A 13,866-nucleotide genomic window follows, 5' to 3' on the forward strand; every position below is an offset into this window, starting at 1 on the left:
ACGAAGCCTAGCAAAGGGGGACACGTGGTTCAAACATTCGGAAAAATAGTTGATGTAATTTATGCACGACCCCTAACGTTAACACCAACGTGTTTTTTTACTGGTAACACGTGTCAAACACCGGTAATTTTCATATCAGCATTTCTAGTTTAATTTCTGTTATTTAACAGTTAAATAGATATATTAAATGTTCCCAACACTGTCTAATGAGTAGTTAAATAGCGAGATGTGCAAACAGTAAACACTGCGTTTGTGATGATGATGATGATGATGTGAAGCGTTTTACGACTTTTTGGAAAGGGTAAACATTTAGACAAATTTGTAGTTTTGTTTAGTCACTCATAAGTAAATGTGGAGTGTCGTGAGTGCGTGACGTACCCGCATCTCCGAATGCTCTCCAATTGAACGACATTCAGCTTCTTCGGTTTTCCATACTTATCCTTGTGCAAGCTTTAGAAAAATCGTTACAGAACATGAGAGACATAAACACTCGCCTCGCAGTCAAGAATTCTCGAAGAAGAGATTTTAAAAGACTTTCATGTGACCTGAATCACGGTTCGATGGCGATGAATCAAGAGGGATTTTTCGGAAAACTCCCAGAGAAAATTGATACTTTTTTTTATCAAATGAAAATGGGATTCAGAAAATAGAGAAGGATTTTTCAAATATAAAAGGATTGATCAAATAGTACAAAAGAATCTATTCAATAAATCCTTGGTTTACAAAATAGGACGACATCAATAGTGAACTGTCTGAGATTTAGATTTTGTGATTCCTTTTTCAGTGTCTCATTATTGACATCGTTACTGTACAAATTCAGGGAGTCTACCCGACGGATGATTTTAAAATCTAGGTCATTTCCAGGTTCTCTAAGGGTTAATTTTTTTTCTCAGTCAATTAAAAAAAAAATTAAAAAGTGTTTAAGAGATTTAAACATTTAAAAAAAAAAATAGAAGATTTCTGATTTGGTGCAGGAAATTTTGAAAAAGCATTATAATTCTGAGTTGGAACATCGGAATAATTTTTGTTTATAAGAATTATAATTATGATTTGGAATAGAGATTTCGTGAAAAAATTATAATTCTGAATTTAAAAATCAGGATTTCTTTTTAATTGGCTTCTAAATCAAAATTAAAATTAATTTCTACTTCTATGTCCAAAATTCTCTGTTCCAGGTCACATAATAATTCTTTACAAAAATTCCTTGTCCTAAACTCTAAATTAAGTATTCACGGAAATTCCCTGTTACAAGTCAGAATTGTATTTATTTACTAAACTTCCTATTATAATTTAGAAATATAGTAACTCCCTTTTTATAAAATTGCAAGATGGGAAGCCTAAAATTCTGGAAAAACTTTATTTGCAAAAGTAATAATGATAAATTTAAACAAATTCTGATTTGAAACAAGGAATTTTTTAATCTGGCGATTTCTGATTTTTTTGTAAATTCCTTTTTTATAAATGAAAATTAAAATTATTCTCCAAAATTTCCCATTCCATGTCAAAATTATTATTCTTCAGGGGATTTTATAAATGACTTTTTATTGTCCATCCAAATTCAGAATACTAATTCTATTTATTTACAAAATGTTCTATTATCATACGGAAATATAGAAAATTCCTTATGCCAAAATTTGGAAGAGGCAAGTTTCAAAATTTTTTTATTTTTTTTATTTCCTTTTTCTAAATCAGAATTACAATTCTTTTCTGAAATTCCATGTTCCAAAATTGAAAGTTCTTTACAAAGTTCCCTGTTAAAAAAGAAACAAATTATAATTCTTTTCGAAAATTCCCTGCCCTAACTCAGAATTATAAATCTTTTAGAAAATTCTTATCTCAAAGACGAAATTATTATTTGTTACTGAAATCCCCTGAGACAACTTAAAATACTAATTTTTTACGTAAATTGCCTATCCCAAAGTAAAAACTATAATTCCTAACGAAATTCTCTGGTTAAAATTCAGAATTATAATTCTTTTCAAAAATTCCCCGTTCCAATCCAGTATAATTGTAATCCTTTATTTGTTTTTAAAATATTTTTTAAAATTATTTCCTATCCCGACTAAGAATTATAAATCTTTTAGAATATTTCTGTTTTAGAGTCGAAATTATTAACTCTCTATTAACTCAAAATTCTAATTATTTGCAGAAATTGCCAGTCCCAAATTCAAAACTATAATTCCTAACCAAATTATCTGTTCAAAAGTAAAAAATGGAATTCTTTACAGGAATTGCATGTACCAATACTGTCAAAATTATCAATCTTTTCAAAAATTCCCGGTTACAATTCAGGATAATTGTAATCCTTTAGGTGGTTTTTAAAAATATTTGTTTTAATTATTTCCTACCCCGACTCAGAATTATAAATCTTTTAGAACATTCCCTGCTTCACAGTGGTAATTATTATTCGCGTTACTGAAATACTCTGTACCAACTAAAAGTTCTAGTTTTATGCGGAAATTGCCTGTTTCAAAGTCAAACTTAACAATATTCCGTGTTAAAAAGTCAAAATTATAATGTTTACGGCACTTTCCTTTCCTAAAATATTATCAACACCTAAACACTATATTTATTTACTGTAATTCCTTACCCAAACTCCAAATTATTTATCATTACTAAAATTCACTATTCCAAAAGTAAAAATGATAATTCTTCATAAAAATTCCCTGTCTGAAATTAAAAATTATATATCTTTTCTGAAATTCCATTTCGCAACTAAAAATTATAATTCTTTTCGAAAATTCCCTATTCCAATTCAGGAAAATTGCAATTTACTAATAAGCTAATTTCTTTATATTTATATTATTTATTTTATGTACTAACTCAGAATTAGAATAATAAAATATATAAAACCAAATTATTCACACATTAGTACATTCGAGTAAAAAACCCCGGTTTCTGAATCACATTCCCGGTCATTTCTCGATGACCCGGTCAGGTGGACACACTGCAATTGTATTTTCAAATCAAAAAATGGATTTATAGAAGAAAAATTGGATTTACGAAATAAAATTTTGGAGTTTAACATAAAAAAACGGATAAAACGTGAAGAAAATTACCATGTTGCTTTATCTGAAAGCTCTTTCTACTTATTTACGAATAAGAAATTTAAATTTGTGAAAAACTATGGACTATTTCTATGAATTTGAGTCTCTAAGAGAGTACGGAAGCAAAATTTCTATGAGACTATGGATATAAGAGAAATGTAGATTTTATTTCTTTTCGAAGGCTTACCCCCTTTCTCTGATGCTTTCTAGCTGCTTGTTCGTAAGTCTTCTAGGCTCTCCTTTGCTGTCTACAGCAACTGCGTCCAATTCGTCGAAACTGGGGGCGACGAAAAAGTCCCTCAGGTGATGTTTTTTCCGAGCCAGGGTGTCTTCTCCATCGGTGCAGGTCGAAAGAGGAGGAGGCAAGGCGATAGGAAAGGTTCTCCAGTGATAGAGAAATTGCTGGGCGACCTCTTTGATGTTGTGAACGAGGGCCTCAACTTCTGCTGGTGCACCTCGAAGATGAGAGGTTTCAAACTCCACAGGCTCTTTCTGTAAAAGGAAAACGAGTTTGAAAAGAATCAGTTTTTTCAAGGATAAATAATATTTTATCCTAAATATTTTATAGTGGACAAACTGATACAAAATTAATATAACATTTCCAGTTAAAATCAGACAAAATTTCAAAAAAAAAAGTCTAGTACATGGTGTCAGAATGATTTTTTATGTAGTTATATCATTCCAGAGTGAAAATAAAGGATCACGCATTTAGATTTCACAGACTAAAAATCTCTAAAAATAGGCGAAATAGGGAAATTCCAAAAAACTAGGGGAATACATTAATTTAAAAAATATTCATTCATTTAGCATATTTCTAAAGTTTCAAGTTGAAATATATTGCAATTTCAATAAAATCGTGGAATATGCAACCAAGAAATGTGAAATTTCAACTCAAAAAGATGAATTTTCAACAAACAAGGTTATTTTCAACCAAGAAAGATGACTTTTCAACCAAACAGTTTAACTTCTAACTAAAAAACTAAATAATTTTCAACCAAACAGTTGATTTTTCAACATACGAAGATGAATATTTAACCAAATGTTTGACAGTTGTATTTTGCGCGAAGAATCACAAATTTCCAACCAAAATAACTGATCTAAATAGCAAAAGTTGAATTTTCTATTCAAAATGACAAACGTTCAACAAGACAGTTGAATTTTCGGTAAAAAATATGACTTTAGAAAAATAGTTGAATTTTCTATAATAAAATAATTCAATTTTTAACTAAATAGTAGAATTTTTAACCAGAAGAGATAAATTCTGGACCAACAAATTTTCATTTCAACCATAAAAGATTAATCTTCAAAAATAAAAAATGAATTTTTTACCAAAAGGTAAATTTGTAATCCTAAAGGAAGGACGTTCTATAAAAAAAATGACAAAGCAGTTAAATTATCAACCCAAAAAGATAACTTTTTAACCAAAAATATAATGGTTTAATTTTAATTTAAAAAGAGTTAACTTTCAACAAAAAATATGACTTTATAAGAAAATAGTTGAAATTTCAATAAAATAATTAAATTTTTCATCCAAAAAATCGAATTTTGACCAAACGAAAGAAGATGACTTTTCTTCCAACAAAATTAATTTTCAACCCAAAAGAATGGATTTTGTATCCAAAAAGACGAATATTAAAAAAGACAGTTGAATTTTCAACAAAATAATAAATTTGACTTCAACTGCAGTTTATCGGGAACTACCTGATACTGCCATGGTTTCTCCCACATTCCCTGGCGGGTAAAATTTTATCTAAACAATCTTTAGTACCTTTCGTTCTTTTCGAGAAAAACATGAAAATTCTATTTTTCAAAAATAATTTTCTTTCAACATGAATCAGTGTTTTACAAAGAACAGAAACTTAGGAGATATGTAATAAATACTACCTTATTTCTTTTAAAAAATTTTAAGTGGGTTCTTTAAAAAAATCCAATTTGAAGAATTAAAAAAGCCACCATTTCGTCAATTTTTTATGTTTTTGTATTAATTGAAAGAGAGAGAATCTCCACGGCAAGAAAAAGAAAATACTGAATAGCTACGCTCATTAAGAAAATAGTATTGCATTTTGAAAAAATTCTTTCATTTGTTGAAAATTCGCAGGTAATCTTCGAAAGATTATAAAAAATCAAGAATACATTTTTTTATCCAACTGTGAAATACATGTTCCTTTATTTTCACTAAAACATTAAATAAAATTCTTTTACTCACAGTGAGCTTAATTTAATTTCTTACTTAAAAATTCTAGTTTGCGGATGGTAGAATGGAATCTTCTTTTAGAACTGATCACAATAACTAAAATAAGAATCTTTGATAAAAATTGTACAGCTGATAAAAGTTAATGTTTTTCATTTTACGTCAAATATTATAAATAAAGAAAAATTTAAAATTATGTAAATACTTCTTCTGAAAGGTATTTTTCTCCACAAATTTAATTACTTAATCCATAATTATTTCTGCACTGGACCAAAAATTTCTAAAAGCATTCTCTAACACGAAATATTTTGTAAACTTTTAAATTTTTCTCTTTTGCTATGGAAAACAAATGAGTAAATTTATTTATAAGTATGAACAATGAACGTCATTTTATTCCAAGTTTTTTACGTCAGGGAAGTGAAAAATACAAAGTTAAAGATACGAAAAACAATGCAAACTTTTTTTATTGTTTTTGTAGATCACTTATCTTTTTGGCTTGAAAGTTCAAGACTATTTGGATGACAGTTTTTTCCTTTTTGAGCTGAAAAATCTTGTTTGTTTAAAAACTAACTTTGTTAATTCATAAGAAATAGTACAATTTTACCAGGTAGCCCTCCCCCAAATCAACTTACGTAATTTGTGAATGACCCAAACATGACAGTGTAAACATACTGTTGTGATTGAAAACGAAGCTACTTCGGTTGCGGATCCAACTATTTTCTTGAAAATTCGTCTTTTTTGCTTGATTTAAACTGTTTTTTTTTCATTTTTTAATTTAAAGCGAAAATCTTTTCTTGGCTAAAATATTAACTATTAAATTTTGAATGAAGGAATTCATCTTTTTTGGTTGATAATTTTTATAACATAGTTTTTTCTATTATATAATTTTTGGTACGATAATAGTTTAATATTTTAAAAAGATTTTTTTAAATATAATTTTTGGTAGGATAATAGTTTAAGATTAAAAAAAAAAGATTTAATTTATGCAAGGCCGCTATGACGCATTTTTTTGTTTTCAATAGAAAATAAAAATACCTCTGGCTGAAATCCATCTCCACTGAATCGCTGATAAGGCTGAGGTGGAGGGCAAGCCTGATGGTTAGGCCCCGTATTTGCTGAGTTGGCAGAAGTTGTGTTTAGATTGTGGGGCATCTCGCGAACGAAGAGCGTCCGAGGGGGCTGGGGTCAGCTGCCCCGGACTCCCACAATCTCCTCATACACCATCCCGCTGGTTGCTACCATTTATCATTCCAACCTGAAAACAAAAAATAAAAAAAAACATTATAAAAAATAAATTTCTTAACAAAATTGTTACTAAATCTATTTTAAAAAATGTCTTCTAAAGTATAACTAATTCCTATTTTTTTATATGCAGAGTGAGCACGAGGGTGACCATGTTTCAGGAAAAATCAGGGAAAAGTTAGGGATTTAAAAAAATATCTTGCAAAAGTCTTGGAATTGCTATAAGATGCACTTTAAACAACTGTTTGTTTGAGAATTTCTTGGCAATCCCATTAAATGTTGTTTAAATACTTTAAAGTGCCTTAAAATTGTTAAAATAATATTAAATCCCAGTCTGCTTCGGTTAATAATATATACAAACTAAAGAAGTGAAATGATGAATAATATAAGAATTTTATTCTGGTAATTATTTGTTTAAATAATTGCACTACAAAGAAATGTACTACTTTTTCTCGATTCAATTAAAAATCGAATAATCCCACATTTTGTATTTTCGCACATATAAATAATCCACATAATCGCCAATAATCTTTACAAACAAAATGTAATATTATAAGAAAGAAATAAAAAAAATATGTCGAATTCTTTTTAATATTGTATTCAGAGGTTTAGAAATCAAATCCATATTATTTCAGGATAAAATTGAATTTAATTTTAAATAAAAAATTTAATATTTTTATTGAAAAAATGGAGTAGAATAAGAAGAGAATATAAGCCATATTTTTTAATGTCGCGGTATTAGTACTTTTGAGGTCATCTATCAATGTGTACGACTTCATAGTTGAATGCGAGTCCCATTAGGCGATTATGTCTTATTAAATGATTAAAATTCTGAGCATTCCGCTTTATACTGGAGTCTATTCTCTAGAATTTAGGCAAATGATTCCATTTCAGATTTATAATTTGATTTCTTATAAATCTTTACATTATTATTCATTTACGAAGTATCTGTAAATCCAAATTTTAAGATATTGAATTTAGTATATCTTAAATATATTTCCAAAATGCAGTGACTTTTCCCTCACTAATTCTTCATTTTCCCTGACCAATAATATTTGAAGATTAAAGTTCTAATATTATAAAATTATTAACAAAGAATAAAGAAATTTGTCTTATTTATTTGTAAAAAGTGAAAATGTCACCTATTTAAACGGAAAATTACCAAAAGTAATTCATTTCTCGCCCAAAAAGTGACTAAGGATGACTAGTGTGCATTAATAATGTGACTTATTTTCATTTGAATATAAAAGAGTACAAAAGAATTCAAATTAATTGAATTTTTTAAATTCCATTGATTTGGGTAAGATTAGAGTGAATTCAGAGGAATTTAAGAAAAACGTGAAGAATTCGATGAAATTCATACAAAATTCATAGTGAATTAAAAAATTCAAGGGGCTTGAAAAAAATTCCAAGTAAATTGAAAAAAATCTCAATCGAATTAAAAACAATTCAACAATATGAAATAATTAATTGAATTCAGTAGATTTGAAATGAGTTCAGAAAAATTCAAAATAATTTGATGAAATGCCTAAGAATTCAAGGTGAGATGAAAAAACTTGAGAATGAATTAAATAAGAACTTTTTAAAAATGAACTGAATTATGTAGAAATACGTGAACTCAAAATAATTCAATTACACTTTGTTTTAAATAAAGAGAATTACAAAGAATTCAGGATAAATCAATACAAATTCAAGATGAATTCCAAATTAATTCAAATGAATTGCAAAAATATTTGAAAATCTCTTCAGATCTTGGAAATGCATTAAAATATTTCCTGAAATCCTGAAAAATGTATTAAAATACAGTCGAATTTCAATTTAAGTAATTTCGTTTTTATGTGTTCCAAGAATTACACCGTACCGGTGGCTGTGGATGAAAGGAGCCGCGGGGATGTGCCTTGGTCACTCATGCATGACAGAACAGTAGCATAGCGAAAAAGCGCAGTGCCCCAAAGGCGTACCTGGTAACTACGTCACGTTGCGCAACATTGCGGGACAGCCCTGATTGTTTGCGTTAGGAGAAACTTAATTTAAGTCGAAGGTTAGAACCAAAATCGTACTTAAATTAAAATTCGACCTTTTTTAGGGAAAGATGTGAGGACCTCTTTTTCTAAAGTGTGGAGATAGAAGGAGAGGTTCGTTTGATTTTCGTCTTCGAAACGACATGAGAGTCCAAGAGTCCAACTGCAGTACTAATCATAACAAGCGTAATAATACAATTATATATTTTTTTATGCGTGCACAATATGAATTTTAAAAGTTATAATTTTTTTTTTTTAATTTCCAAAAAGAGTAGTAAATGCGAGATATGTGGGACACCACCCTATTGTTTCGGGACAAATTCTCCCTTGAAATCCTTTGAAATATCATAAAACCATATAGATCCTGTAATATCGTTCCATATCTTCCAAAATTCTAGAAAATTATTTACCACCTGATGAATATATTTTTTTAAATCCATTGACATCGTTTGAAATTCCTTGAAACTGTTTAAAGCTCTGAATTATCCCACAAATATCAATTAAAAATTCTGAGAATCATTTAAAATTCCCTATAATATTTCAAATTAATTGCAATCTTTTGAAATCCCTTACAGAATTTGAAAGCTAGTAAAAATTCCTTGTGTTTTTATAAAATACCCTAAAATAGTACAAATCCTTTGAAATAGTTTCAATTCTCTTATAATCTTTTTAAATTCCTTGAAACTTTTACATTCTTTGAAAAACTTTTAAAATATTTAAATCTATTAAAAACCAAATTAATTGGAATCTTTTAAAATACCCTAAAATTGTTAAAATCCTTTGAAATCTATTAAAATCCTTTCCGAATTTTTAAAGCCCTTAAAAAATCCATGGAATTTTTTTAAATATAATTAGTGACACGGGGTGAAAATCATCCCAAATAATTTTCGAGCTCCTTGTAGAGTTCTTATTACCATAACTTCATAGATTTAAAAAAAAATTCGAAGAATTAATTTTGGTTACAAAAACTTCAAGATTATTTTTTGCAATCCTTAAATAGTACCTAGATTTTATTTTTAGATTTTTCTGACTCATTGGTATGGTAAATTTCACCCAGTGTGACTTGTGCGATTCTTCTAAAGCGTGACTTATTAAGGTTAAATACCCTAAAATATTTAAAATACTTTGAAATCTCCTCAAATTATTGAAAACTATTAAACAATTTCTTGAAATATTTTGAAACACCTTAAAATACTTCAAACGAATTCAGAAAAAATCAGAAATAGGTGACCTAATTCATATCAAATCGGACAGGCTGTGCATGCTGAAGTCACAGAATCAGTTCAAGAAAAATTTGTTTGATTGAGGTTATTAGAACTTTTAAATTTGGTGAAGCACTTTATAAACAAAGTTTTCAAATTTGTTTAATGTGTTACATTATCTACATTAAAATTAATATTTGAATTTTTGTTCTTCATTCTGTCAGATCATTTCGTTTATTTTTTCAATTTACCGAAAAATAAAAATAATAAAAAACTGACAAAATAGCAACGTTCCTAAAAAATTTTTAATTCATTTTCTCAAAAGGGCCACAGTTTTATTTTTCCTTAATTGTTTCCCAATTTGGTACTAATATAGTTCACTTATCTCGAAAAAGTTAACGATCGCATCTTGCGCCCGCGTCTTGGAGAAGAGAGAATTGAATTTATTTTAATGAAAAATGAAAGTATCCTTTTTTCTCAATAGCGACACAAGATACGACAAAAATTCAAATAGGCAAAGTTGTTTCACTAGAAAAATTCTTCTAAAAAGAGTTTGCAAGCCCTTCTTCTCTAACTTCCTTTTTTCTCGAAATTCGTAATTATATTCATATTTCCATCCAAATTTAGAAAAAAAATGCAAGATGGAGAAAAATGGTTACAATCTTTTTTTAGAACTTTTCAAGTGGGAAAACTTTGCTCCCTTGTCTTATTCGTATATTGTCTCGTTATTGCAAATAATTCGAATTTTCATTTTTCATACAAATAAATCCAATTTTCCCTTTTTCAAGACACGGGCATAAGATCAACTTTTTTGGGACAAAGGCACCATATTAGTACGAACTTTGAAAAAAATCAAGAAGAAATAAAACGAGCGAGTGACTAAAAAGTGACTGTGTGGCAGTCCTGATTATTCATGACACAGAAATTCCCTGATATTTGCAGTTTTCGTTTCAAAATTTCTGATTTTCTCCTGACCAACAAAATTCTCGACTTTTTCTGATTTCCATTTTTTGCTTGACATGCAGCCACTCTGAATATAAAATAATTTTGAACTTATCCAAAATATTGAAAGCTTCCAAAGTTTGAATTTTGATTCCTTTTCCAAATTTATTTTTGGATTCGTTTCCTGATTTTGAATCGAAAAGGCATCATTCTCGAAATGAGAAAAGCGAGAAGGACATTAATTCCCGTTCCTGAAGAAAAGTCGAATGAGTTTCTTCGGATCGGATTACGAGTTTTCAAAGGAATCTCTTGACACCTCTCGTTTCAAAATCCGATACTCGAGAAGTCACTCGCCCCATCTGAAATGGAGCCAACTATGTCATCCTCCTTTTACCTGTGCTTTCTATGTAAGTTCAGCATTTGTATACATACGGACGTACTTCCACGTCCTCGAAATTTTTTCACAGTTTTCCGCAACTCCACATTTTGATCATCAAAATGGAAAACTATTTCTCAAAACAAAAATCCCTTCAGAAACTCAGAAACAATTTTTCCGGATAGAATTTTAAAGGACTCACTTTAGAATTTCTAGTAAATTCAAAATTGGAAAATCCCTGCATAAAAAGCATTTAAAGTAATTTTCCGATATCTTTTGACATAGTGAAATTATTCGAAATTTTCTTTACAGAATCTGTCAAGGTTTACTGTCTTCTTGCCAGGATGATCGCAAAATTTATTAAAAAAATTCCCTAACTTTGCCCTTCCAATTTCTTTTTAATTTCTCATTTGCCTTACCCATTCAAATTTGAAGACCAGTATTCTAATCGTGTAATATTTATAATATAGACTCAATACCAATTGAATTAAAACAATTTTAAATTAAATTTTTGAAATAATTATTCTTGACAGTTATTTAAAGTCCCACTTATAAAAATTTCCCAACTTTTGCACGTTTTTTTTTTTTAAATCCCTGGCTAACGGATTTTCTAGCTCGTGCAGGGCTAATGTTACGAAAAATTTCGTAGCCGTGGCCCTACCGCTATACTTGAACGGTTATTTTTACGACAAATTTCGAAATACTATCCAATTCTATAAATTTAATTAAATCGAGAGCAGATACAAATTTGTTGAAAACAAATACGAGGGAGCTTTAAAGCTTCGAATATATCCACAGAGGTGGCTGACCGATTACAGGGACATTGAAATATTTTTGGACCATACGAATAGACTTTCGGTATAAATTCCTCGGTTATAAACATATGTGAAAATGCCTAAACTTGACTCTGAGTTACGATTTTTTAATTTTAAACCATCTAACGAGTTCAGAAATAGAATATATATTTTTTAAATAATGAAAGTTGATCAAACTCTTTTTTTATTGGGAAAATTTTCTTATCACAATTACAAATAAATTTTATGAAAGATAAATTTAAAAAATGATGTCTCTTTACTACTGATTGAAAGATTTTAATTAACATTATGTGTGCAAAAAATCTTCAATGAAGCAAAATTATACACAATACATCAATATCGATTCGCAAAAGCATAGTTTCACTCAAGTATGATCGATATAAAGTACAAAAATTGGTCAAGAAAATGACACGATTTTATTAAGTTTTTATTAACTCCCACAAGTCATTTTGTTGTCAATTACAAAAATAGTTTCTAAATGTTACTTTAACATAAAAAAACTTTCTAATTTTTCAATCATTTTATTCAAACAAATTTCTTTTCGATATTCATATCAGTTTTAAACTTGATAGAAAATGTCTCCAGTGGAAGCTTTCTATTCATTTAAAATTTAGACTCATTGAAGTCTAAAAAATACAGGGTCTTCGACTTTATAAAATTATTTCTGACTAAAAAATTACGAACAAAATTAATAAAATGCTAAATCTATTGATTTTCGGTAAAACGCTGTTCCGACACGATTTTATTCTACACAAAATATATTGTACGCAAGTAGTATAGTGATCATAATTTCCCTACACAAAGCTTTTTCTGCACACAATTTTTCCTACACAGAATTTAATATTGTTAAATACTTTTATTTTTTTCCTGCACAAAATATTTTCCGCATAGAATTTAATACTGTTATATTTTTCTTACACGAAACTTTTTCTACACAAAATTTTTCCTATACAAAATTTAATACTGTTATATTTTCCATACACAACATTTTTTCTACACAGATTTCCTACAGATAATTTTATATTGTTTAATACTATTATTTTTTTCCTACACAAAATATTTTATACACAGAATATATATAATAACAATATAATAACAAATTTGTAGATCTTTTTCAAATGCACAATTTTTGTTCTGTCATCTTTGACCGTATTTTGCACAGTTTGGCCGAAAAATGTAATTTTTGGATTTTTCATTATTTTGTATGCTGTCAAAATTTGAATTTTTGAATTTTCAAGAAAATTCAAAACGTTATGATAATCTTGTAGGGCATTCAAAAAGAAATTTTTTTTCTCTTCAATTTTTTTTTAAATATCGTGCGTTATTTGTCTTAAAATGTTCATTTTCGTGTGTTTTTTGGAATTTTGTAAATGCTATAACTCTGGTCTTTTTTGATTTTATGAAAAAAGCCATTAAGATAAATTGTTCGAATTTTTCAATACTATGATCAAACGTACAGAGAATTTTTGAATTTCAAAAAAGTGGTCTCAAAAATATTCAAAATGTGCCCACTTTTTGAGTTTTTATCCAAAATGGCTGGCTAACGAACGTGACCTTTGGTTTAAGACACTAAACGATTGTACCAAAGTCCATTCTAATAGATTAATTTTTTCAAAAGTTATTGTGGAAACCGACAGACGTACATATAGACAGATAAACCTACAGACTAATTCGTAAAAACCTGTTTTTCGGATTCAGGGGGCCTCAAAACGTGGACATTTGACAAGAAATAGAAGGAATACGACCTTTTAAAAAGTACTAAACAAATTTTTTATGTATTTTTTGCCAGAACATGTCGTTTTTTATATAATTATTGCAATTAGATCGTCTCAAGACCGAAAATTTTAATATTTTTCCAAAAGAGGTGAGATACGTAAAAACTCTAAAAGTAAACTTAGTTAGGACTTTTTGTTACACATTATTAAAGAATGTTATTTAGAATATATTGTGCAGGAAAAAGATTACACATAATATTTTTTTGTACAATGTTTAGAGACTATACTGATAATAAAATATTACTATTTAATTCT

The 13,866-nt window shown here is 28.5% G+C and overlaps 1 protein-coding gene across 2 annotated transcripts in view; it reads right to left on the minus strand.

Moving 5' to 3' along the window:
- Positions 1-13,866, minus strand: part of LOC117170720 — a 76,922-nt gene that overhangs the window by 33,959 nt on the left and 29,097 nt on the right. The window contains exons 2-4 of one of the 2 annotated variants that reach the window (XM_033357733.1): positions 6,274-6,493; positions 3,235-3,539; positions 379-450 (exon numbers count right to left, since the gene is read on the minus strand). In XM_033357733.1, coding sequence (XP_033213624.1) covers positions 379-450; positions 3,235-3,539; positions 6,274-6,390 — 494 coding nt within the window. In that variant the 5' untranslated portion in view covers positions 6,391-6,493. The remainder of the gene's footprint in view (positions 1-378; positions 451-3,234; positions 3,540-6,273; positions 6,494-13,866) is intronic. The other variant, XM_033357734.1, reaches the window with a different exon arrangement.

This window comes from Belonocnema kinseyi, chromosome 4, assembly GCF_010883055.1.
Source record: "Belonocnema kinseyi isolate 2016_QV_RU_SX_M_011 chromosome 4, B_treatae_v1, whole genome shotgun sequence".
Classification (NCBI taxonomy): domain Eukaryota; kingdom Metazoa; phylum Arthropoda; class Insecta; order Hymenoptera; family Cynipidae; genus Belonocnema; species Belonocnema kinseyi.